General features: G+C 47.1%; 2 protein-coding genes and 1 non-coding gene across 12 annotated transcripts in view; all 3 read left to right on the top strand.

The window, feature by feature from the left end:
• Positions 1 to 19,062, top strand: part of INPP5B (inositol polyphosphate-5-phosphatase B) — a 47,738-nt gene extending 28,676 nt beyond the window's left edge. For 5 of the 7 annotated variants that reach the window (XM_067725554.1, XM_067725557.1, XM_067725556.1 and 2 more), the window contains 15 exons: positions 523 to 624; positions 1,423 to 1,537; positions 1,869 to 1,985; positions 2,634 to 2,821; positions 4,346 to 4,457; positions 7,159 to 7,268; positions 8,079 to 8,214; positions 9,750 to 9,860; positions 10,765 to 10,927; positions 12,207 to 12,442; positions 14,175 to 14,288; positions 16,053 to 16,137; positions 16,512 to 16,639; positions 17,860 to 17,971; positions 18,220 to 19,062. In XM_067725554.1, the coding sequence (XP_067581655.1) occupies positions 523 to 624; positions 1,423 to 1,537; positions 1,869 to 1,985; positions 2,634 to 2,821; positions 4,346 to 4,457; positions 7,159 to 7,268; positions 8,079 to 8,214; positions 9,750 to 9,860; positions 10,765 to 10,927; positions 12,207 to 12,442; positions 14,175 to 14,288; positions 16,053 to 16,137; positions 16,512 to 16,639; positions 17,860 to 17,971; positions 18,220 to 18,335 (1,945 nt within the window). In that variant the 3' untranslated portion in view covers positions 18,336 to 19,062. The other 2 variants (XM_067725555.1, XM_067725558.1) reach the window with 2 other exon arrangements.
• TRNAE-UUC (transfer RNA glutamic acid (anticodon UUC)) lies at positions 13,391 to 13,463 on the top strand. The gene has a single exon. It is a non-coding gene; the product is annotated as a tRNA-Glu (tRNA).
• Positions 19,063 to 20,399: 1,337 nt separating the features above from the next.
• MTF1 (metal regulatory transcription factor 1) overlaps positions 20,400 to 23,591 on the top strand; it is a 43,192-nt gene continuing 40,000 nt past the window's right edge. For 3 of the 4 annotated variants that reach the window (XM_067725547.1, XM_067725546.1, XM_067725544.1), the window contains exons 1-2: positions 20,400 to 20,501; positions 22,284 to 22,742. In XM_067725547.1, coding sequence (XP_067581648.1) covers positions 22,335 to 22,742 — 408 coding nt within the window. In that variant the 5' untranslated portion in view covers positions 20,400 to 20,501; positions 22,284 to 22,334. The remainder of the gene's footprint in view (positions 20,502 to 22,283; positions 22,743 to 23,591) is intronic. The other variant, XM_067725545.1, reaches the window with a different exon arrangement.

The raw sequence follows: 23,591 nt of genomic DNA, 5'->3' as shown, positions 1-23,591 counted from the left end.
GACGTACTTCACTCTGTATGACAGTCCCTAGATCCACCCACGTCTCTACAAATGACCCAATTTTGTTCCTTTTTATGACTGCCAGATCTTTGTAAATCATTGCATTGGGACTATAACACAAAGTAACGTTGCTTCTAGGAATATAAACAGTGAATTGTCTGAACACTGGTGTTGCTTTCTTTCGGAAAGTAGTTACCAGTGTACTTTCCTTTTTTCATTTCAGTGGTACACACAGTAAACAGTCATTTTGTGGATTACGGCTCTCTAATGGCTGTTAAAGCTAAGTAGGAATGTTCGGAGTGGGCCTCCACTGTTTGAAGTTATCACAAAAGCAACAAATATCACGGCAGACTGCATGTCACCCCTTGGTGCCATTTGCACTGGTCTAGGATAGATGTGACATTTCTTAAGGCTTCAAATTCCAGTCCAGAGAGACTGAAACCGAGCAGAATCAGCATCCAGTGCTTTCCCCGTCATGTCCATAGTCCTCCCAAGTGACTGATTGATTGTCTTTGGCAACAGGTTTTTTGTGGGAACATACAATGTGAATGGACAGTCCCCTAAGGAGTGCCTCCAGCCCTGGCTCAGCCATGGTATCCAGGCCCCAGATGTATACTGTGTGGGGTGAGTGCTTCTCTTCTAGTTGCCTCTGCATTTTCCAGAACGTGTAGCTGCGGTTGAAGGGATGGGGGCATGGATCTATAACTGAGAATTCACAGCAGGTGAAGGGATTGAAAAATGAGCATATGCTTAATAGCAGCTGTTCCCCTGTTAGTGTGCTTCCTCACAGTAAACAAATTTCTGGCACTATTCAAGTGATGAGCTTGGCATTTGAATGCTAATATTTAATTTTGAGTGCAGCCCTCTGTTAAGATCGGTACACGTTGAACTGAATTTAATTACTTAGACATTCAACACTTTGTTGGTCACAAAGCAAAAATATCTTTTGCCAGGGAAGGAAGGTTAGCTTAAAAGAAAAAAAAGGCCCCATCCATCAGTCATTTTTTTTTTCACACCTGCTGTCTTGTCACCACTGCACTGGGTACTATTGGTGGGGAGGGGACAGCAAAGAAGCCTGTACAGGAGTGGAAGGGGCCTAGAATTTGGAATTTATGTAGACCTAGGTTTGAACCCATTTGCCACTTGGTGCTTGGGCGAGCTAGTGATCTCGGATATAAAATGGAGACTCTTCTAACTACTTCAGGTTCATTATGAAGAAGAAATGGGCTGCTGCTTGTGAAAGCACCTGGTAAGTTCCTTGACTGAGGAACTTAGTCCCTTGTCGCTAAGTGTTTATTCTTCTTCCCTCTTGAGGGTCCTGCAGTTTAGCTAGAAAGCTAGGCCTTACACACCCAAACCAACGTGCGAACGTGCCATCTCACACGTTACCCTTCTCTACTCTCTGGTTGCTTCTCCCAATAGGTTCCAGGAGCTTGATTTGAGTAAAGAAGCCTTTTTCTTCCATGACACCCCAAAGGAGGAAGAGTGGTTTAAAGCTGTATCAGAGGGTCTTCATCCAGATGCCAGATACGCGAAGGTAAGAGAGGAGTCGGGGACCTTCTAGTTTTTTGTTGCTATGCAGGGAAATGCTAAGATAACTTTTCACTTCTTCTGCGACTTTCATCAAAAGCCAGCCCTAATGATCCTGAGATTTTCAGTTCCAGGCCCTCTGGAAGAGGCGTCTCTGGGTGTGAAAGAGGCAGGTCTTGGCACTTGTAGGCTGTTGAGGTTATCACGGAGTCACTCAGGTGATTGCCCTGTGTCCTGGTGTGGAGGACTCCTCCGTAATACTCTCAGCCAGCTTCCGGACTACTTTTCCTTTTGACTCCTAGTTAATGCCATGACGTGAATGCTTGTCTCTCTTCCAGGTAAAGCTCATCCGACTGGTTGGGATTATGCTGCTGTTATATGTCAAACAAGAGCATGCAGCGTACATCTCAGAAGTGGAAGCTGAGACGGTGGGGACAGGAATCATGGGGAGGATGGTGAGTTCCTGGTTGGTACATCTGGCACATGGAGGGCCTTGGTCCCTAAGATTTGGACCCCACTTCTCGTGATACTGTGACTGCAGACGTCCCAGTTTGAGGGTGCTGGCGGTACGAGGTGAACTGTACCCTCGTGATCGAGCAGGGCTAGATGGAGCAGACCATTCAGAATTTGTATATTAGTGACTTGCTGGCTGATTTGCCCAACTAGCCAAATCCTCGTGTTCACTTCACACCAGAGCCTCCAGTGGGTCCTCCCATTTAATGCATGACATCTATGCTGGGTCACCAAGGAAAAGAAAGAATGCTTAGAAAGGAAAAAGAAAGAAAGAATGCTGATAATAGGTTTGCAATTTTCTCTTCTAGAATCTGTTAAATCCTTTTAGGTTCTGCTGCGAGAGCTTAGCTTCTCATGGGGAAGCGAGAGGCATGTGGGTTGCCTGTGATTTACTGGAAAGTGGACTCACCTTTGCCACTGGCCAGCTAGTCGTTCTACCTCCTTGGATGTGTTTTCCTACCTGTAATATGTGGACTGTAACACTGCTTTACTTACCTCTCAGGATTATGATGCAGACTAACTAAGAGAAAACATTTTGCAGCCTCTCGTGTTTAAACAACTACTGGTCTTCTTTTGGACTCCTTTCACAGGGTAACAAAGGTGGTGTGGCAATCCGGTTCCAGTTTCACAACACCAGCATCTGCGTTGTCAATTCCCACCTGGCAGCCCACACGGAGGAGTATGAGAGGAGGAACCAAGACTACAAAGACATTTGTTCTCGAATGCAGTTTCGTCAGGTTGACCCAAGCCTCCCCCCTCTCACCATCAGCAAACACGAGTGAGTCTGGCCTTCCACCCCGACAAGGTGCACCGGGCCCCACGGGCCGAGTTGCGGGCTCTCTGTTTCATTAGGCGGGGGGCCGGGGGAGGCTTCCCACTGCCCGAGTGGGAGCTTCAGCCAACTCTCAGTTACACAGGGATTACCTCTCTTGGAAATTTTTCGTTTCCCAACCTGCCATCTGGCAGACCTCTAGAATCTTTCCCAGACACCATCTGTTCCTGGAAAATGTGTAAGATTTATTTTTAACATGGGTCTGCCTGAATGCAGTGTCATGAGGAAAGCCACCCCAGAGTGAGCATCTCAAGCTCAGGTTTAGTATGTTTCAGGATTCTGTCTGCCTGTTCTCTCCAGAAGCATGTGTAATTGAGAATTGGGCTGCATTTCTCTGTCTTCACTTAGTCTTCTTTGCCTCTTGATTCAACTTTACAGAGCCGTGGTTGCAGCTGCTTGGAGCATCTGGTGCTGATTTTTGTCTGTTCTCTGTATTTCCTTTATCTCCAATACTTGCTCTCTGTCTAGATTCAAGGCATACTGGAATTTCAGACTTTACAGTAACACTTGGAGCATGTGCCCCTTCTTTTATGACAAGGAAGAAGCCACTGGGGCTGTGGTGTCTGCCAGGGCGTACACAGAGCCCAGCCTCTCGTCCGCCTGCTGTGGTGGTAGACCTGTCTTGATTGGTGTTCTGGAAAGCTGCCAGGATGGCTTCCCTTCTCCAGGGAACCCAGCAGGGACTGTGTCTCCCGTTCCGCTGACCCTGAAGCATCCTAGTTTGTGAGGTTGCAGCTTGCATGTCAGTTTGTCTGCTTTTAGCTTGTGGATGCATTCATTTTGGTGTGTGTATGCTGCCGCGTGGTTTCTCTCATGACCTGGTTCTTGGCTTCAAATAAAGCGGTATTGGTCTTCATGGGACATGCGATGTCACCTGGGAGCATCTAGTCATCATTTTCCCAAAGCAGCAGGTGTGATAAAATACCTGTCACACTCTGCAGAAAGAGCCAACCAATGATACGGTGGTGGTTAAAGCCAGACTCCACTGGAAGGGTTGAGCTTTGTTTCAGAGGACCTCAGCTCCAGAAACAAAGGATGCGAGTGTGTTTTGTGGACTGGAGGGGGGGTGAGGCAAGAGGCGGCATCATGGCATCATCTGGTCCGGGGTCCCTGAGTGACTGACAGGACTCCCAATACTTGACCTTTTTTGCCTCTTCCCAGGAGAGAGGTAAATTATTGTCTTGCTTTTAGATCTTATTAGACTATCTTTCCAGCCATACAAGAATAAAATAGTCAAGGAGAACTCAAGACTGTGTACAGTGAACTTGGACCAAGATAATTGAGTAAGCAGCATGCTAGACATGGTGTTAAATGGGATGGTGTGAGGAAAAGAGGCCCTGAGTAGCCGAGTCCCTTCCCCGCCCAGCTCCCCAGAGGCTGAGCCTCGGGGGGCCTTCTGTCAGGAGCACACCGGCTGGAGCCGGTGAAGTCCCTCCTAAACCCTGTGACCTTTGTGCTCTGTCCTCGCAGTGTGATCTTGTGGCTGGGGGACCTCAACTACAGAATAGAAGAGCTGGATGTGGAAAAAGTGAAAAAGCTCATCGAAGAGAAGGCCTTTCAAACCCTGTATGCGAATGACCAGGTACCGATGGCCACCTAGGCCCTCTTCAGGCAGCCGTCCCTCCACAGGAGGGCACAGGAAAGCCTGGCTGCCCAACTCCAGCCTCTTCTTGCTCATCTGGGGAGGTTTCCCTGAGGAACTGGTGTCCCATCATTCCTTCCTTCCTTCCTTCCATCTGCGTTCCCCTCTCCCACAGTTGTCTGCCACCTGGCTGTTCCCTTGAGGCTTATCTCCCCCGGGGCAAGAGCTGCTCTCTTTCTCTCGCAGGCGTGCCCATTCATTCAGTCATTCAAGGTGGGGCCCAAAGGGAACCAAGCGTCTCATAATGAAGATACTTGGTATTTTTAAGGTGATTTACTGATGGTTTGGATGGGCCTCCCGCTCCCCCTGCCCCTCACCAGGTCTGTCCAGTGTGCGTGACCACTCTTTTTCGGAATGGCTGTCTTCACTTCCGACAGGAAGCAGTTCTGTATCGTGCTCTCCTCCACCATTGTTTGGGTTAGCGTTCCTTTCTCAAAGCACTGGCCATTTCCCAGGACAAGAGAAATCTGTTTCTCTCTGACCTTCTTCAGGCTACTGCTCTCAATAGATTTCGAAACTGTTCAAGTGGTCAGAGTTGTTCAGAATGTTATAGCCCTTTTTCTTTTTAGCCTGTATCTCCCTTTCAATCTTCTTTGTATTGTCATTAGTCTAAATCTTTCTGTTTCCTTTATTTTTCCCCCAGTGCAGATCAGTTGAAGGGGGAAAAAGAAAATCTCGAGTCTGTTATGTCTTTCTTTATGGAATAATCTCTTTATCGATCCATTTTTCTCTCTCACTCTTTTCCTTAGTAAACTATTCTCTTTAATTTCCATTTCAGCCTTAACCCAGTCTGTTCTGTAACTATCTATTTCTTGCCACTGTTTTCTGGACTGCGGCATTCTCATTTCCCTGGTAGTTCAATACCATCTCCTCTTGCCTTTTTTTTTAAAAATTAATTAATTTATTTATGGCTGCGTTGGGTCTTGGTTGCTGTGTGCAGACTTTCTCTAGTTGCGGCGAGCGGGGGTTACTCTTCGTTGCAGTGTGTGGGCTTCTCATCGTGGTGGCTTCTCTTGTTGCGGAGCATGGGCTCTAGGCGCATGGGCTTCAGTAGTTGTGGCACATGGGCTTCAGTAGTTGTGGCACACGGGCTTCAGTAGTTGTGGCTTGTGGGCTCTAGAGCGCAGGCTCAGTAGTTGTGGCTCACGGGCTTAGTTGCTCCGCGACATGTGGGATCTTCCCGAACCAGGGCTCGAACCCGTGTCCCCTGCATTGGCAGGCAGATTCTTAACCACTGCGCCACCAGGGAAGTCCCTCCTCTTGCCCTCTTTTCTGGTCTTTCCTTAAGTAATGGTACCCAGTCTGTGTGTTTCTCTGCTTTGTAGACGGTTTTACGGTCTATATTTACCCATTTAAGAATCATCTTGCACTAATACCTAAATTTTTTAAGTTTCCTGTTGTTTTTTTCTTAATAGTTTTTTTTAGGAATTCACGTTTTGGGGTTTGTCAGCTGCTGTCCCCTGGATAGCTGACTCTGTCTCAAAGTTGGAGCTGACAGCTCTTCACCAGTCCACACAGTGCCGAGCTCGGTGCTCCAGGGAGGAGGCAGGAACACCTATGGTTTCTGTCTTGCTGAGAAGGAGCTCTTAGAATCACTGCAGTGACAAGGGTGCTAGTTACTATCGTAATGTGTCAGGCAGTGTTCTAAGCTGACAGCTTATCTCTGCAACAATCCTGTGAGGCAGATTCTATTATAAATCCAAATTTTACGGATGGGGAAACCAAAGCACAGAGCTTACCCCAGTTCATATAACTGATTCGACAAACTCCTTTAAAAATTATTTAAATTTAAACTTAATTCATAATGGTTTGGGTATACCTCTACTATATATTTCTACATACATGGAAGTTCCCCTTTGCTTTTTGGATTGTTTCTTTCCAGACCTTGTTCTATGCAGTTCTATTCCTCTGTATAATTGGAACAACTGTGCTATGCAGATGAAGCACAGTTGATACCTGGAAGAGAAAAATCTCTGTCCTTTGGTACCTAATCCTCCTAGGGACGTCTCAGTAAGGTGGTACTCAGGCCCCTCGGATGTGGGTATACTTTTATAAAAGAGCCTTAAAAACTGTATAACAGGTGGAGGGATGGTTAGCGTGCTCCTTTTCCTAGGAGTTAATTAACTCAAGATCTTGCAGAATAGCTTTCTCATGGGCCTTTCCTTTGGGGTTAGAGTTTGGATTCCAGATTGATTTCCTTTCCTCTGCTAATTCAAGGTTTGACCTTTTTTTTTTCTTTAAATTTATTTTACTTATATTTATTGTTTGCTGCATTGGGTCTTCGTTGCTGCGCACGGGCTTCTCATTGCGGTGGCTTCTCTTGTTGCGGAACACGGGCTCTAGGCGCTCGGGCTTCAGTAGTTGTGGCGCACGGGCTTAGTTGCTCCGCGGCATGTGGGATCTTCCCGGACCAGGGCTCGAACCCGTGTCCGCTGCATTGGCAGGTGGATTCTTAACCACTGCGCCACCAGGGAAGCCCAAGGTTTGACCTTTTTATCCTGAGTGTTTTTTTTTTTTTTTAGTGTTATCAAAGTCCTGGGAATGCACTTTTATCACGTAGGAAGGCAGGTTAGAGGGGAAAATGCATCAAACAGCAGTTATCCTGAGATTTTTTTTTTTTTCTATCCGTACTTTCATGTAGCTGAGAGCTCAGGTCGCTGCAAAGGCTGTCTTCGAAGGCTTCAACGAGGGTGAGCTCACGTTCCAGCCCACCTACAAGTATGACACTGGCTCTGACGATTGGGATACCAGGTAGGTCAGAGGTTGCTTCAGGGGGCTGAGCAGATGGAAACTCAGAAAGTTATGGAAGCACTTGCCCTCATCGACCTAAAGAAAAAGATAGGTTTCCTATCACTTCTTCCCCATGTTTTGTACTCAGGTCAAACATTCTCTGAGTATCTGTTCATTAAGCAGCCTGCCTTCCTGCACGTCATCTTGTTGACTGCCTTAGCCTTTGCTTCATAAGAATTCTTGAGACTCGTTTACCTTCCAGCTACGCTTGGGGTGATGATTGCAGCAAACCGAGCTTGTACTTGGCCTTTACCTAGTAGTTCATATTTTTATTGGTGCCTGTGGGATGCCACGCACTGTTCAATACACTTTACTTGCACCCCACTGAAGTAGGTATGATTTACTATCCTCATTTTATAGATTGGGGAACTGAAACCCCCAAAATTCAAGAGCCTCCCAGGCAGGCAAGCGTAGAAGCAGGATTTGAACCCAGGCAGCAGGAATTCACGACCTGTTTTAACCACCATCTTTTGAGGACCACAGAGTCCTTCACCCTCAGATGGCTGTGACTCTTGCCTGATCTCCATAGGACAGTAGAGTGCAGAGAATCATTCTGAATGGCGTTTTGGCTCTGAGCTTTCGCAGTTGTTTGGGGTGATACCCGCAGGATACACATTACCCCTCAGTGGGCCCAAATCGCCCCTGCCCTCTCAGATCTCCAGCTGCATGGACTGGGAGACTGCCCCGTCACCCCTAGCTGAGCCAGGGAGCTCACCAGGTGAGGGCGCTGCTGTGCCTGGGAGGGCTCCCAGTGTGGACTTTGCGTTTCAGCGACAAGTGTCGTGCTCCCGCCTGGTGTGACCGGGTCCTCTGGAAAGGGAAGAACATCACTCAGCTGAGCTACCAGAGCCACATGGCCCTGAAGACCAGCGACCACAAGCCCGTCAGCTCAGTGTTTGACATCGGGGTAGGTGGGCAGCTGGTGCCTCTGGTCATCGTCCTCTAGGGAATTGGTTCCCACAGCTGAGACCACTTTTGTCTTTCTGGTCTCCTCCTCCTACCTTGAGTGTGAGGAAGCTGTTTAAATTTAATTCATAATTGTTTTGTAGACTTCTACTGTATGTTTCTACATACGTGGAGGTTCCCCTTTGCTCTTTGGACTGTATCTTTCTAGATCTTTTTCTATGCAAATGTGTGTCAGTATTCTATGTATAGCGTAGAGGAAGTTTTTCCCTTTTTGTAAAAGATATATCATGCATATTGTTCTGAGAACATCTTTTTTCCCCGCTGGCTATGTTTTAAGAGATCTTTCCATGTCAGTAAAGGGAGAGCTCCCTCCTCATTATTTTTAAGGGCTGCAAAATATTTCATAGTATGGATGAACCGTAATATATTGGGGTTGGCCAAAAAGTTCCTTCGGGGTTTTCATAAAATATTATGGAAAACCCCGAAGGAACTTTTTGGCCAACCCCAATATATATTGATCGTTTAAGTTGTTTCCAAAATGTTGCTATTGTATTCATTGCTATAGTGATCACCCTTCACATATATCTTTGTGTACCACTGTGAATATTTCTGTAGAGTGAAATTCCTAGAGGTGAAATTAGTGGTTCAAAGAAAAACGTATTCTAAATTTGTTTGAGTCTGCTAAATTATCCTCCCGACAGCCCTTACCATTTTACACTTCTACCAACTCTGGATGAGCTGGTGTTCCCACAGCCTGGCTAATATTGGGTTTTATCAATCTTTTAAATTTCTGCCGACCCAGTGAGCCAAAAGAGAAAGATACTCCATTATTTTAGATTACACTTCCCTAATTACTAGTGAAGCTGAACATCTTTTTTTTTCTGTTTCTGTAATCTATTTTTTCTTTTTTTTATCAAAGTATAGTTGATTTACAGTAAACATCTTTTTATTTATGTATTCTCCATTTGTATCTCTTCTTCAGTGACTTATGCGTTTCTTTATATTACCAATTCTCAAGGATGCGGGTAGAGGCACATCAGAATCTACGAGGGTGGGGGTGGTTTGCAAAAAGCCTAATGAATGTTATAGGTAAGGTTTTATTACTGGAAAATGACAAAAACTGTAATTCAAAATAAGGAAGGGAAGGCCTGACAAAATCTTGGCTGATGGAGTACATGTTTAAAAAAGCCTGAGAAATGCTGCTTTAAATCAAAGCCCTGGAGAAGCTCCTTACTGCAGACCTGTCGGCAGCAGCAAGCCTAGCAGAGCCAGGCATTGGGCGTCTTTCTGCCCCGGGCATAAGACCCAGCAGAACTGCCAGCCAAGCTTTCACTCCTGCATCTGTTTTCTGCTAATCAGGAAGCAGTTGATTTTACCAGAAGCTTTGCCTCTGGGGCACCCTTCTACATCTATTGTTAATTGGGTTCTTTGTTCGTTAAATTAAATCTATTTAGTATTCACTTTCGTGTTGCTATCAACTGCTATTTCCCAAGGCCGTGAATGTCCTCTAAACTGTCTCTGCTGTTTCCCTTCCAGGTGAGGGTCGTAAATGAAGAGCTTTATCGGAAGACTCTGGAGGAGATCGTTCGCTCCCTGGATAAGATGGAAAATGACAGCATTCCTTCTGTGTCCCTCTCCAAGCGAGAGGTAGGGAGGACGTGCTAAGGCATCAGGCTCTTCTCTTCACAGAACGTAAATCTCACCTGCTGGGGCTCAGAATTGCAAGAGGCACCTGTCAGACTACTGGACTGTAGTCTTGATCGGCTGCTTCTAGATAAAGTGAGGCTGATGATGCCAGCTGACAAGAGAGGGGCTGTTGGTTCACCTCCTGATCTTCTTAACCAGAAGAGCCTGTACCTTTGTGGCTCATATATTTTACCCATACGTGGGCCATCCATGAGTTAAATAAGGCACAGAGGATCCAAAATGTGTTTCATTTGATCTTAGTATAGCTAGTGTGTACTCTTGCACTGGGTTTGCCTTCCTACTGATGCTTTGCTTTGAGATTAAATTGAGTCCAAAATTTTGGGTACGTATGAGTTGATGGGAAGGAAAGCAGTATGGAAAGGTAATGGGCGTTGGGAGAAGTCAAGTTAGGGCTAAAGATGTTTCATAGACGTGCCATAGCATAGATCGTTCAGAATTCACTGTACCAAAAAGTCAGTTAAATGAGGACTTATGGTGAGGGTATTTTTAATGCCCTAGATGTCCAGCTACTTGGAAGGAGGAGGTTGATTTTGGGAGTGGAATGTATGAAGGGTGTTTTGGATGTGGTCTTTGCATATAGAAGATTTAAACTTGGATTCTGTTAGGAAATTATTTATAAAACAACATGAGTTTTTTGAGTTTAGGATTTCTGAGTTAAACACAGACAACTGGTCTTTCATGGTAGCTGTGACCTCCCAGGTAAATACTTAAAAGCAGAAACATGATTTGAAAGCGATGGTCCTTTGTTTTCTTTCCAGAAAGGGCAAGGATTGCCCATTTGGGGTGGCTAGGCAGGTTGCCAAGGAGAGGGCACTGGTCTGACTGGTCCTGGGCTTGTTCCCAGTTCTGTTTTCAGAACGTGAAGTACATGCAGCTGCAGATAGAGTCCTTTACCATTCGGAATGGACAAGTACCGTGTCAGTTTGAATTCATCAACAAGCCTGACGAAGAGTCTTACTGTAAGCAGTGGCTGAGCGCCAACCCCAGCCGAGGGTTCCTCCTGCCAGGTAAGACCTCCGTTCCCAGGTTCCTGGTTGCTGGTTTGGGGAACACCCTACCCTATCTTTGCTCATTCTCCTGGAATAAGCTTTTTGTGTCTGAGTGTTTTGTTGTCTGCTTGAACATTTTTCAAAGCCCTGTGGATGAACCATCCATAATATAAAATAGTAAAGAGGGGGCTTCCCTGATGGCGCAGTGGTTGAGAGTCTGCCTGCCGATGCAGGGGACACGGGTTCGTGCCCCGGTTCGGGAGGATCCCACATGCCGCGGAGCGGCTGGGCCCGTGAGCCATGGCCGCTGAGCCTGCGCGTCCAGAGCCTGTGCTCCGCAACGGGAGAGGCCACAGCAGTGAGAGGCCCGCATACCGCAAAGGAAGAAAAAAAAAAAAAATAGTAAGGAGGGCTTCCCTGGTGGCGCAGTTGTTGGGGGTCTGCCTGCCGATGCAGGGGACACGGGTTTGTGCCGCGGTCCGGGAAGATCCCACATGCCACAGAGTGGCTGGGCCCGTGAGCCATGGCCACTGAGCCTGTGCGTCCGGAGCCTGTGCTCCGCAGTGGGGGAGGCCACAACAGTGAGAGGCTCACGTACAGCAAAAAAAAAAAAAAAAAATAGTAAGGAGCATGAGTTCAGTTTCAAAAGCATTCTCAGTCGCGTGGATGTTCCACAGTTTCGCAGGGAGAGAAGGCACAGGAGTGCTGTAAAGCAGGTGTTGCTGTTAAAGGAGCCGTTTTCACCCTCTGTCTCACTATAATCAACTCCCAACTGTCCGCTCTTGTGGGCAAAGGTAATAGGGTGGTCATCCAGAAAAATTATGTCTGGCGCTAGGATGTACCACCCGTGTCTTGCCCCCAACTTCTCCTTGGCGCTCTCCGTAGTGCCGTGAGGCAGAGGAGTTAAGCCTGTCTTGTGGACAGTTCACAGTCTGATAACGTGCTGTATTTTCTACTGGATAGGGTGTCTTCATATGAGCTGGCTCAGGACAAGCTCTTTGAGCCACGCCTTCTTATTGTATTAATCATTTCTAGCTTGAGCTGTGCTACTTAGAACACGAGTTTTATAGCAGCTACCTATTCATGTTCTTGTTTACTGTTTTCATATTCCCGCTTGGACCGTAAACTCCTTGTTCACGTGTCTTTTGAGTGCTGAGCATGTAAATTCTTGTTGGTTGGCTGATGCCTCTTATTTTCTCCCCTAACCCTGTATGCCTCACCCTCTTCCCGCTCGTCTTCTCTCCCCTTTACTCTTGGCCTTCTGCCAACCAGCGTTACTGTTTACGTTTTTTTTCAGATTCTGCCATTGAGATTGAATTGGAGCTCTTTGTAAATAAGACCACAGCTACGAAGCTCAACTCGGGTGAAGACAAAATCGAGGACATTCTGGTTTTACACTTGGACAGGGGAAAGGATTACTTTTTGTCTGTGTCTGGGAACTACCTGCCCAGCTGTTTTGGATCGCCCATTCACACGTTGTGCTACATGAAGGAGCCAATCTTGGACCTGCCGCTGGAAAGTATTAGAGAGCTGGTGAGTTACCTGCCACAAGGAAACATCCAGAACTGTGTAGCAGCCAAACCAATCAAACAGGATACTCGTGTACCTACCTTCCCAGGGACCTGAGGATTCTTCAGCCTCCGTAGAGTTTGCTTACTGTAGAGTTGTGTACTGCTGTTTAACAGACCCTGACATTTTCAGTGGTTTGAAACTGCAGCAACTTATTGCTTCTCATGACTGTGAGTTTCCGGTGTGGCTCTTCTGCTGGTCTCGCCCAGGCTCATTTGTGTGGTTGCAGTCAGACGGCAGCTGTGATGGCCAGAGGGTTCAACGAGGCCTCCTTGACTTGCTTGGTGTTGGCTGCTCACTGGGCCTCTCCCTCAACATGGGCTCTCGTCATTCAGTACGTTGGCCTGGGCTTCCCTAAGTGGTAGCAAGAGTTTGAGAGCAGAAGGTGTAAGGCTCCTTGTGGCCCAGGCTCCAAAACTCACACGGTACCACTTCTGCCATGTTTTATTTGTTGGAACAAGTTGTGAGGTCAGCCCAGATTCTGGATGGGGAAAGACTCTACCTCTTGATGGGAAAAGCTGCAAAATGTTATTGCCATGTTTTTCGGTCTTTCATAATAACATATTAGAGAAACTCAGCCATAGATACTAAGATGGTGGAATGTCCCTGGCCCATGATATTATTCCTTTTTCTGTTTTAATCATCACTTGGTTTATCATCCTAAACTAAATTTTCTGAGATCTAAAAGGCTCCTATGCAGACTTACAGATATTGAACACAAACTTATGGTTACCAAAGGGGAAACATGGCAGGGAGGGATAAATCAGGAGCTTGGGATTAACATACACGCACTACTATATATAAGATAGATAACCAACAAGGACCTACTGTATAACACAGGGAACTCTGCTCGATATTCTGTGGTAACCTATATGAGAAAAGAATCTGAAAAAGAATGAACATACTGGGAATTCCCTGGTGGTCCAGTGGTTAGGACTCAGCACTTTCACTGCTGAGGGCCCAGGTTCGATCCCTGGTGGGGGAACTGAGATCCCACAGGCTGCATGGTGTGGCCAAAAAAAAAAAGAATGGATATGTGTGTATGTATAACTGAACTACTTTGCTCTACACCAGAAACTAACACAACATTGTAAATCAACTATACTCCAATAAAATTTTAAAAATAAATAAATAAAAGGCTCCTCTGGAGACAATTCTAATACAAGGGAGCTAGTTTGGAGCAGATTTTTGGCAATAGGTATGCTTTCCTTTTTCCTCCATTGCATTTTTTTAAATTCAGGGACTCTTGAACTCTGTCCTCTCCATTATATAGATGAAAACAGAGGCCCAGTGAGGGGAGTGATTTGTCATGGGTCCCTGGCGAGTTAACCCTGGACCTGGGCCTTGCTTCTGGGTTTTTGTATTCCCACGTCTGTGTCCTTTTTCACCAGACCACCCCGTTTCTCTGGTTCGGACAGTGAAGTGCTATAGGCAGGGTGTTTCTCTAAGATGAGGCACATTTCACATGATTGAAACTGCTTGCCGTACGCCACTCCCAGTTCTCAAAAGTCACCCTTTGTACCTTGATCATGTCACCTGATTTCAGTTTTGCCTGCTGAATGTTTGCTTAGGGACATCAAAACATTTCCAAGTTCTTCCATGGGTTTGCTGTCTCCATGTCCTGCGTTCTCCTGAAGCCAGCCTGGCAGAAGCTCTATTGGTGGCCCTTCTGATCATGCTTTTTATTTCTTCTCAGACTCTGATGCAACTTCAGACTGAAGATGATGGGAGCCAGTTGGAAAGACCCATGGACATCCCCAAAGAGCTCTTGATGATGGTTGATTACCTGTACCGAAATGCCATCCAGCAGGTAGGTGGATGAAGCAGGCACACCTGGCAGAGGCCATGCTGCCTTAAGAAAAACCATCAGCCCTGAGAACTTCGGGCATAAAAAGCTTTTCCCCTGCAGAACCTGTGGAAAGCTGTTCTTACCCCGGGGAGTGAAGGTCAGTAGGTTCACGTTCCACACCCCTGTGAGGCCCCGCTATTACATACAGCACTTGATTCCTCCCAGGGGAGGCAGCCTCACATAGCAGGGCCTTCCCAGCACAGCATGTTCCCTCCCTGGTCCTCTGGGGTCCCCCAGGTGGAAAGCCCTCTGGAGCCTTCTCAGGATGTCCGGCTGCTCTCCTTTGTGGAAACTCTTGCCAGCTTCTAGGAATGGGAGGGGCGGCTAACTTGTTGACAAGCCAGACAGGCAGGGGACCAGTGGAACTCCCGGGGCCATGACTCAGGAAGCCTGATTTCAGATTTCAGAGCTCAGATTGGTCAGTTTCACTGACTCACTTATCTGGGTCCCACGGAGATAAATAGAAACTCTGATCTACCACAGCTCTGCCACTTCGGAGCAACATGCATTCTTAGGATACTCTCTCTCCACTTTTCCCCTCAGATTTATTGAGCATTACAATGTCCCAAACACTGTGCTAAATGTTTTACAGCACTACCTCATTTAGTTCTCACAGTAGTACTCAGATGAGGAAACAGATTCCCAGAAATGTTAAGTAACTTGATCAGGGTCCCAAAGCTAACAGATGGGCAGGATTGGGATTTGAACCCAGAGAGTCTATAGAAGTCACATTCTTTTTTTTTTTTTTTTTTTTCATTTATTTACTTATTTATTTATTTTTGGCTGCGTTGAGTCTTCGTTGCTGAGCTTGGGCTTTCTCTAGTTGCGGCGAGCGGGGGCTACTCTTCGTTGCGGTGTGCGGGCTTCTCATGATGGGGGCTTCTCTTGTTGTGAAGCATGGGCTCTAGGTGCATAGGCTTCAGTAGTTGTGGTGCGCAGGCTTCAGTAGTTGTGGCTTGTGGGCTCTAGAGCGCAGGCTCAGTAGTTGTGGCGCACAGGCTTAGTTGCTCCGCCGCATGTGGGATCTTCCCGGACCAGGGCTCTAACCCGTGTCCCCTGCATTGGCAGGCGGATTCTTAACCACTGCGTGCCACCTGGGGAAGCCCAAAGTCACATTCTTAAGAACTATGCTAGTCTACCTTCTCTACAGAGCTCCTTTCAGGTGTAACTTTTGAGCAATACATATAATATTATTGTTCACGGTTATAGGACATTAAGTTATTTTATAAAACAAATATAAGGGATCCTAGGACTCATAGAAATACTTTATTGCCATAATCTCGTTTTCTCAAAGCACTGAGGTGCCATGTTAACTTTCTCCATCTTATAAATGATGTATTTTCTTCAGTTTTTTCTCTTTCTGGTCAATACCTCCGTAACACTGCAGGAAACGTAGCTACTTTAAAGTTTTCCCTTCGGTTGGATCACCAGAGATCAAACCCACACCCCCTGCAGTGGAAACACGGCGTCCTAACCACTGGACCGCCAGGGAGTTCTCTTCTAATGGATGTCTTGCGCTGAAGACCTATTGTGGGAGCGTGGCTGGGAAGGCCTGCAAGATGAATTAGCCACATCAGCCTACATCACATTGTCTAGTGGGGTGATTCAAAGGCCTCACCATGCTGCCCCCTTTTGTACCCTGCTGGTGATTATATTTCTAGGTCAGGAAATCATTGCTGCTTTTCTGAAAATAGAATTATTTTGTGACTTTCTTCCCTTTTTCAGGAAGATCTGTTTCAGCAGCCAGGCCTAAGGTTGGAATTTGAGCATATCAGGGACTGTTTGGATACCGGAATGATTGATACCCTCTGTATCCTTCAGACGTTCATGCGTGCACGCGTGTATGTGTGTGTGAATATGAGAAAGAGAGGTGAGCAAAAGGAAAGGATGATATTTTAAGGCTCAAAATCAGATATTGTGTCCTCAGCTGTTATGTTTTTCTTACTTAAAGTTTGTATAGAGAAGACTTCACAACTTTAAGCAACCAATATATAGCAGGAATTCAGGAGGGCCCGGCGAAGCTGACAGGCAGCTTGGCCCCTTCAAGATGTCAGCCCGGCATCCTAGCTCCAAGCAGAGAGCCTGGCTGGGCAGGCAGCACTCTGGCACATGCTGGCTCCTGGGGCTTTTCCTAACCATGACCATGGCAGCAGCATCCCCTATTCCTTAACGATGGGCCCAAAGCTGCTAGCAATCACTCCATAGCCGAAGCCCTGCTGCTTTTCCTGGAGAGCCTGCCGGAGCCCGTCATCTGTTACAGCGTCTACCACGACTGCTTGGAGTGTTCTGGCAACCTCACAGCAAGTAAACAGGTGAGGGGAAGCGTGGAGCATCAGCGCGTTCATGTTGCAGCCCCGGGTCTCATTGCGCCTGAGGGAACAAAGTGGGCACCATCCCCCAAACTCAGTGTCTTAGAAACTCGACTCCAAGTCTTTCCGTCCCAAACCCGCTCTTCCCTTCATGTCCCTTTTCCTTTTAATGGCATCACCTTAATTCCAGTGACTCAACCCAGAAACCTGAGTCATTTCTGACTCCCCCTCTCCTCACCTCCCACACGCTCAGTCCCCTTGCTCTGTCACTTGTCTTCCGTACTAGTTCCACTTTCCTTGGTTCAGGACCCTGCATTCATGCTTTCCCTCTGCTGATTTGTTTTGCGTACTCCCATTAGATTTGGGGTTCTAAAGCTCTTGTCATGCTGCTGTTGGTCAGAAACGCTATCCATTGCCAATTAAGGATTTTCTTAAACAAATGTTCGGGACTTTTTATGATCTAGTCTAGTCATTCACATATGTAACCTGCCATAGAAGAATAATCTAAAAAACATGCTAACAATACACGATCCAGAGCCTTACCCCCCACCTCCACTAAATCAAAAAATCAAAATCTCTCTCTTCTTTTTTTTTTTTTGGCTGCACCACTTGGTATGCAAGATCTTAGTTCCCTGACCAGGGATTGAACCCGTGCCCCCTGCAGTGGAAGCGTGGAGGCTTAACCACTGGACTGCCAGGGAGGTCCCTCAAAATCTCTTTTGGGATATATTTTGTACAGGCTTCCCAACCGATTCTGAAATGCAGATAGCCAGAGTACTCATTGAATTCTAGCCTGATCAGCTCTTCCAAGCTCAGGGCCTGTTCAAACAGTAGTGCTCCTGCCAAAATTGACTTCTCATGATGTGTTCTTTCTTCTTATCTCACTGTTTTCCTTACCTCGCCTTTTCTACACTTTCTTTTGCCCTAAATGCCCTAGTCCTTACCTCTGCAAGTGCAATCTTCTCTTATATTCAAGACGCAACTAAAATGTTTTCGGTTCTCTTAAGTCTTTTGAGAACGTGCAGTTAGAAGTTTGACCTCTAAATTCATGTAACGCTTGATCTATGCTTCTGTTTTGGCACCTGTGGCAGGTGATCAAGGTTTTCAGTGTACAGTCTTACTACTCATGTACCCGGATCATGTACTCAGTTCCTGGAGTACAGCAGGCACTTGGGAAACGATTGAATGAACAAAAAGACAAATCCCAGTTCTCCCTCTTTCAGGTCATTGCTACCCTTCCCGCATGCCACAGAAATGTCTTCATCTACTTGATGGCGTTTTTGCAAGAACTGCTGAAAAATTCAGCAAAAAATCATTTGGATGGTAATATTCTAGGTAAGCCACCAAGTGTGTGTGGAAAGCATCTCTGCAGACTGACTCATTAATAAGAGAAATGTGGTTGAGGAATGTCCCAAGTCCACTGCAGTAGAACTAAAATCTCAAGCTCTGGGCAAAGTTTACTCTCAAATAGTTATTTTAAAGCAGAAAATACTGCTTTGGGGCACCTCTCCCCACTCCTAAGAACACAAGAATAAGTAGTACTTCTTATGCTGAATCATGTGTTTTCTGGGTTTTTCATACAGCTAGCATATTTGGTAGCTTACTGCTTCGAAACCCAGCTGGTCACCAAAAGCTTGAAGTGGCAGAGAAGAAGAAGGCTCAAGAATTTATTCACCAGTTCCTCTGCAACTCACCCTGAGCCTGTCCATCTCCTCTCCTATTCTGCCTGAGGCAGCCAATTACCAGCCCCACCTATTTCAGCTCCAAAGCTGCCCTAAGAGCACGTGAGCCCACTGGGATGCCAGAGTGGCAGCTGCCTGTTTCCTGAGCCCAGACTGCCCTCCCCACCATGACTGTCACACTCGGTGCTGCTGCGAGTTGTGAAGACATGAGGGGAAATCCACCACAATAAAACTGACATTCAACGTTCAAATTTAGTTATTTAACAGATAGATCTTTTTTTTTTTTTAATGTTTAAACGACTGTACTTCTTGTGCTCACTCAACCTGCCTCCAGGGCATATAGTGCCTTCCCTGCAGCTTGGGCTGGGCTCCCCGTGATCAGATATTTGAACAAACTTTGGAGTCCTGAAGGATGGATGAGTTGGACGGCAAGAATGCAAATGGAAGCTGCTGGATAAAGAGCCCACAGCCACCCCAGTTGCTTCCAGTTCTCTGAGGACATGTGTGTACACATATTGCAAACCCTACCCCACTTCCCACTCAGATATGGCTCAACAACTCTAGAGCTGGCCACTCAGCCTCCGAGGGCAATGTAGTGGCTTGAAAATGAAAATATTGAAGAAATTGGTGTTCTGGTGAAACAAGTGGAATTTTCTGGGCCAACAAATCCTCCAAACTGTATATAATGCATCCCCTCTCTTATACGTGTAATATATTTTAATGATAAATGTATTTTTAACAGTGGTTGGTTGCTTTTATTTTTTAAGAGATGGCAGCTCTCAGCAGCTGGACATTTGTGGCTTAAGCACTGGGGCAGGGTGGTCCCTGGTGGTCCAGTGGTTAAGAATCCGCCTTCCAACGCAGGGAATGCGGGTTCAATCCCTAGTCGAGGAACTAAAGTCCCACATGCCGCAACTAGAGAGAAGCCCGCGCACCGCAACGAAGAGCCTGCTCGTCACAACAAGGATCCCATGCGCCGCAACTAAGGCCCGACGCAGCCAAATCAATAAATAAATAAAATAAAATAAAATAAAATAAAAAAGCACTGGGGCAGCTGGTCAGGGGCCAGAGAGATATTTGCCTGGCAGTCTGGTGATAACAGCCACTATTTACCTTTTTCAAGCAAGAGATAGTACAGGCATGGCCCCAACCCCTTGACCCCTGATCTAGTTTCTGAGGGTTGTCCCACTTTTAATATTCTAGAGAAGTAGCTTATGGGGAAAATGGCAGCGGCTGCTAAGAGGTTCTGACAGCTAGATATTTACAGGTCAGGAGCAGAGTAAAGGCACATGCAAAATCGCTTCTTGGATCACCACTACTCCTTGGCAGTGTAAGTGATTTAGATACCGGCCGGTACGCTGACAATGTGAACGGTTAAAGAAAGAATGGCCAGTAGGTGGCGTTGCCTGGCCCGGGCACGAGTTCCATGGAAGCCGACAGTCCTGTGCAGGGGAAAAAGCCGGGAGAGACGGTCTGGGCAGGGGTGTGAGGAGGAAGGGAGTTGGGCGTTTTAAGCGAGGCTGTGAAGGGGGGAAGAGGTGGTGGCGTCCTCTGGCCAGGCTTGGAATACTCCCCATTTCTGCCATTTGTGTCCAGTCTTCCTTTCTGGGACCCTCCTGCCCATATTAACTTTGTTAGGTGAGAAGGGGAAGCTGGGGCCACAAGGAGAAACCCGGAATGTCACAGCCTTCCAGGCTTCCCCCTTGCGGTCCGGGTACGAATTCGGCGGCTAACTGGGGTCCTTCCCGCTGCGGTTGTGGCTGCTAAGGTGAGGGGAGCGCAAGCCGGGCTGGGGCTACTTTGGATTAGTGGCCGGGGGTCTGATCACTCTTCCTTGCGTCTGGTGCCTCTTGAGCCGAGCCCCGACTCCCTGCAGGCAACCCCCGCCCCCCCCCAGGTGGAGGACGAGGCGGGCGCTGCCCAGCGCGGGACGAACTCGTGGCCCCGCGAGGTCTCCGTGGTGCCCACCCCGCCCCCCCTTCCGCTCGCCAATTGGAGGCTCGAGCTCAGCCCCCACACCGACTGAACCAACCAGAAGCGTCAGGGAGAGGCGGAGCCACTATCTCCTCCTTCCTCCGGAAAGCGGAAGCGGAAGTGACGTTCGGGGAAGGTGGGGGCAATCATGGTGCCGCTGGGGAGGGGAGAAGCTGCTGCCGCCGCCGCCGTTGCCGGGAGCCGCGGAGGTAAAAGGCGATACCAGACGCGGCCTGGGCTGGGGACTTCCCGGGGGGCGCGGGACTTAGGCTCCCTCCTGAAGCATTTTCCAGTAGGGACCCTAGACCGGTCACCATAGGGACCCCACCCCTCCTCCGTTTCCATGGGGATGGGTATCCAGCCCCCCTCCCCTGTTTCCATGGAGATCCGGACCCTGCCCCTCTTCGCCCGGCTTGGAGCCCCCCAGCCTGACTTCGGGTTTTTCCGTGTAGCCCTGGACTGGGGACTGTCCCAGACAGGTTCCTTTTCCCAGCCTCCTCTCAAGGGTGCTCTGTTTGTATTTCTCGTTTGCCACCCTCAAACCTCCTGGTCTTGTTTGTTCCGGACAGTTGGTCTCCGCGTTGCCGCCTGTGGTGCTGGGGCAGCCCAATGGGGCCCCCGGTGCTCTTATCTCTCCTCTCAGATGCAGCGAAATGTGCATCTACCGGGTTGCGTAAGCCAGAGCAAGGGGTCGGGCCGGTTCCTCCCGGCTCAGATCCCTTGGCCTGTCTCTGGTAACTACCACTCTGTCTAACCGCCCTACCGAGTAAGGGTTCACTTTCTAATCCGGAGCAGAAGAGAAAGATAAAGTGCAAAGCCAGACTGAAAACGAAAAGTGATTATTTTTAAATTCTCTGTTATGTGTGCCAAACCCGCGTTTGTAGAACCTGTGTGTTTACAGGTAGAAGAAGAATCACTATTCCAGAACAGGAAAACTTCAAATTTGGTATTTTTCCCAAGAGAGTTTATCTTTCCAAGAGAGTATATCCGCAGGCCTTTCATTCATTTAACTGACATATCCTGAACTCCTCGTGTCAGTGTACTGTGCTAGAGGCAGTAGAAACAAAAATAAGACTCATCATTTCCTCATTGCAGAGAGCACACTATAAAGCATAGCTTCTAGTGGACACCAGATTGTTTTAGGAGATAAATAGATAAAGTGATCTTCATTACATATACCTGATAAGAGATTAGCCCCACTACCCAGAAGCTGAAACATCTGTTCTCGGAAGGAGGGAACAGATTCACACTTGATTTCTCTACTGTTGTCAGACATTGTGCTTTAACACACATTATGTCTTTTACTCTGCATAACAATTTCCTGAGAACAGGAATTACCAGTTCCACCTTACGTATGAGAAAAGTGAGGCACAGAAAGCTACCCAAGTAGTATGTAGTAAAGCCGGGATTTGTGGGTAGGTGACCCTGCCTCCAAAGCCCTACTCTCCTTCCAGCATAGACTTACTGCCTCACGGTCTGATTTGGGGGATATTTAGGTGGAGTTCCCTTGTTTTAAGATTTATAGCAACTCAGCTTCGAAACAGTTTGCCCCTATTTCCCCTTAAGTGTTTTGACCAGCCTTCACAGTGTTTGGCAGTAAGGCACATTTGGAAGGTCTTATAAGCTGCTGCTTATTACTTCCATTTTTTATTTTCATTTTTATTAAAAATCTTTTTGGCTGCGCTAAGCGGCTTTCGGCATCTTAGTTCCCTGACCAGGGATTGAACCTGAGCCCTCAACAGTGAAAGTGTGGAGTCCTAACCACTGGACCGCCAGGGAATTCCCATTACTTCAGTTTATTTAAAAAGATATTGTTTTTCCTTCAAAATGACTTGATGGTTTTAAACTTAAAAAAAAAAAAGTCCCAAGGAAGATGTTTTTCATTTACTTTGTCCTGCTCTTGAAAGAAGAGGATAAAAGAGCCCTGTGATTGCTGAGGAGGTCCCTGGGTCCTATGGTATGGCTCTGACTCTGGCTTTGTTCTGTTGCAGACAGGTCACTACCTTTCTATTTCTCACAATTGGGCTGAGCACAACTGAACCATGGGGGAACACAGTCCAGACGACAGCATCAGCTACTTTGAGGTAGAGGAAGATGAGCTGACCCCCGATGACAAGATGCTCAGGTTTGTGGATAAGAATGGACTGGTGCCTTCCTCATCTGGAACTGTTTATGATAGGACAACTGTTCTTATCGAGCAGGATCCTGGCACTTTGGAAGATGACGATGACGATGGACAGTGTGGAGAACACTTGCCTTTTCTAGTAGGGGGTGAAGAGGGTTTTCATCTAATAGATCATGAAGCAATGTCCCAGGGTTATGTGCAACACATTATCTCACCAGATCAGATTCATTTAACAATAAACCCTGGTTCCACGCCCATGCCAAGAAATATCGAAGGTGCAACCCTCACACTGCAGTCGGAATGTCCAGAAACGAAACGTAAAGAAGTAAGTAAAGCAGTGGGTGAGGGCCCAGTTTGGCTTTGGGGAAGTCCTTACACAACTCTTATCAGCAGTTTCAGCCAGGGAGTATAGGAGCCCCTGGAATTAGGACCTACAGTGGCTTTCCTTGCTGTATATGCTTCATGTTTTTTGTTGTGACTGCTTTCTGGAACTTTTGGTGTGTATGGCTGCATTGAAATCTGGGAAAACTAAATTGCAAATATCTTCCCCAGATCATAAATAAAATAGACATTTCACTGAGGTAAATCCGTGTCTCTGATGTGGAAATAACTGGATTTGGCTTATCTCTGAGTTGTGTAAAAATGACTTGTTTTGGAGAGATAAATATTTGCTGGACTATACTTTATTAGTGAAAGTTTAATGGATAATAAAGGCTAGCTTTCTTTTTTTTTTAATTGATTAATTTATTTTTATTTTTGGCTGAGTTGGGCCTTTGTTGCTGCGTGTGGGCTGCGCGCCTGCTTTCTCTAGTTGTGGCGAGCGGGGGCTACTCTTCGTTGCGGTGCACGGGCTTCTCATTGCGGTGGCTTCTCTTGTTGTGGAGCACGGGCTCTAGGCACACGGGCTTCAGTAGTTGTGGCACGCGGGCTCAGTAGCTGTGGTTTGCGGGCTCTAGAGCGCAGGCTCAGTAGTTGTGGCTCACGGGCTTAGTTGCTCCGTGGCATGTGGGATCTTCCCGGACCAGGGCTCGAACGTGTCCCCTGCATTGGCAGGCGGATTCTTAACCACTGCGCCACCAGGGAAGCCCAAGGCTAGCTTTCTTTTGTAAGAAGCTCGAGCAGGAGGCAGTAAATGAGAGCAGGTTATCTAAAAGAAGTTTTCGTCTCATATTTA

The sequence above is a fragment of the Pseudorca crassidens genome, chromosome 2 (genome assembly GCF_039906515.1).
Source record: "Pseudorca crassidens isolate mPseCra1 chromosome 2, mPseCra1.hap1, whole genome shotgun sequence".
Taxonomy (NCBI): domain Eukaryota; kingdom Metazoa; phylum Chordata; class Mammalia; order Artiodactyla; family Delphinidae; genus Pseudorca; species Pseudorca crassidens.
The sequence above is the reverse complement of the archived record's forward strand: the minus strand, read 5'-3'. Positions and strand labels throughout refer to the sequence as shown.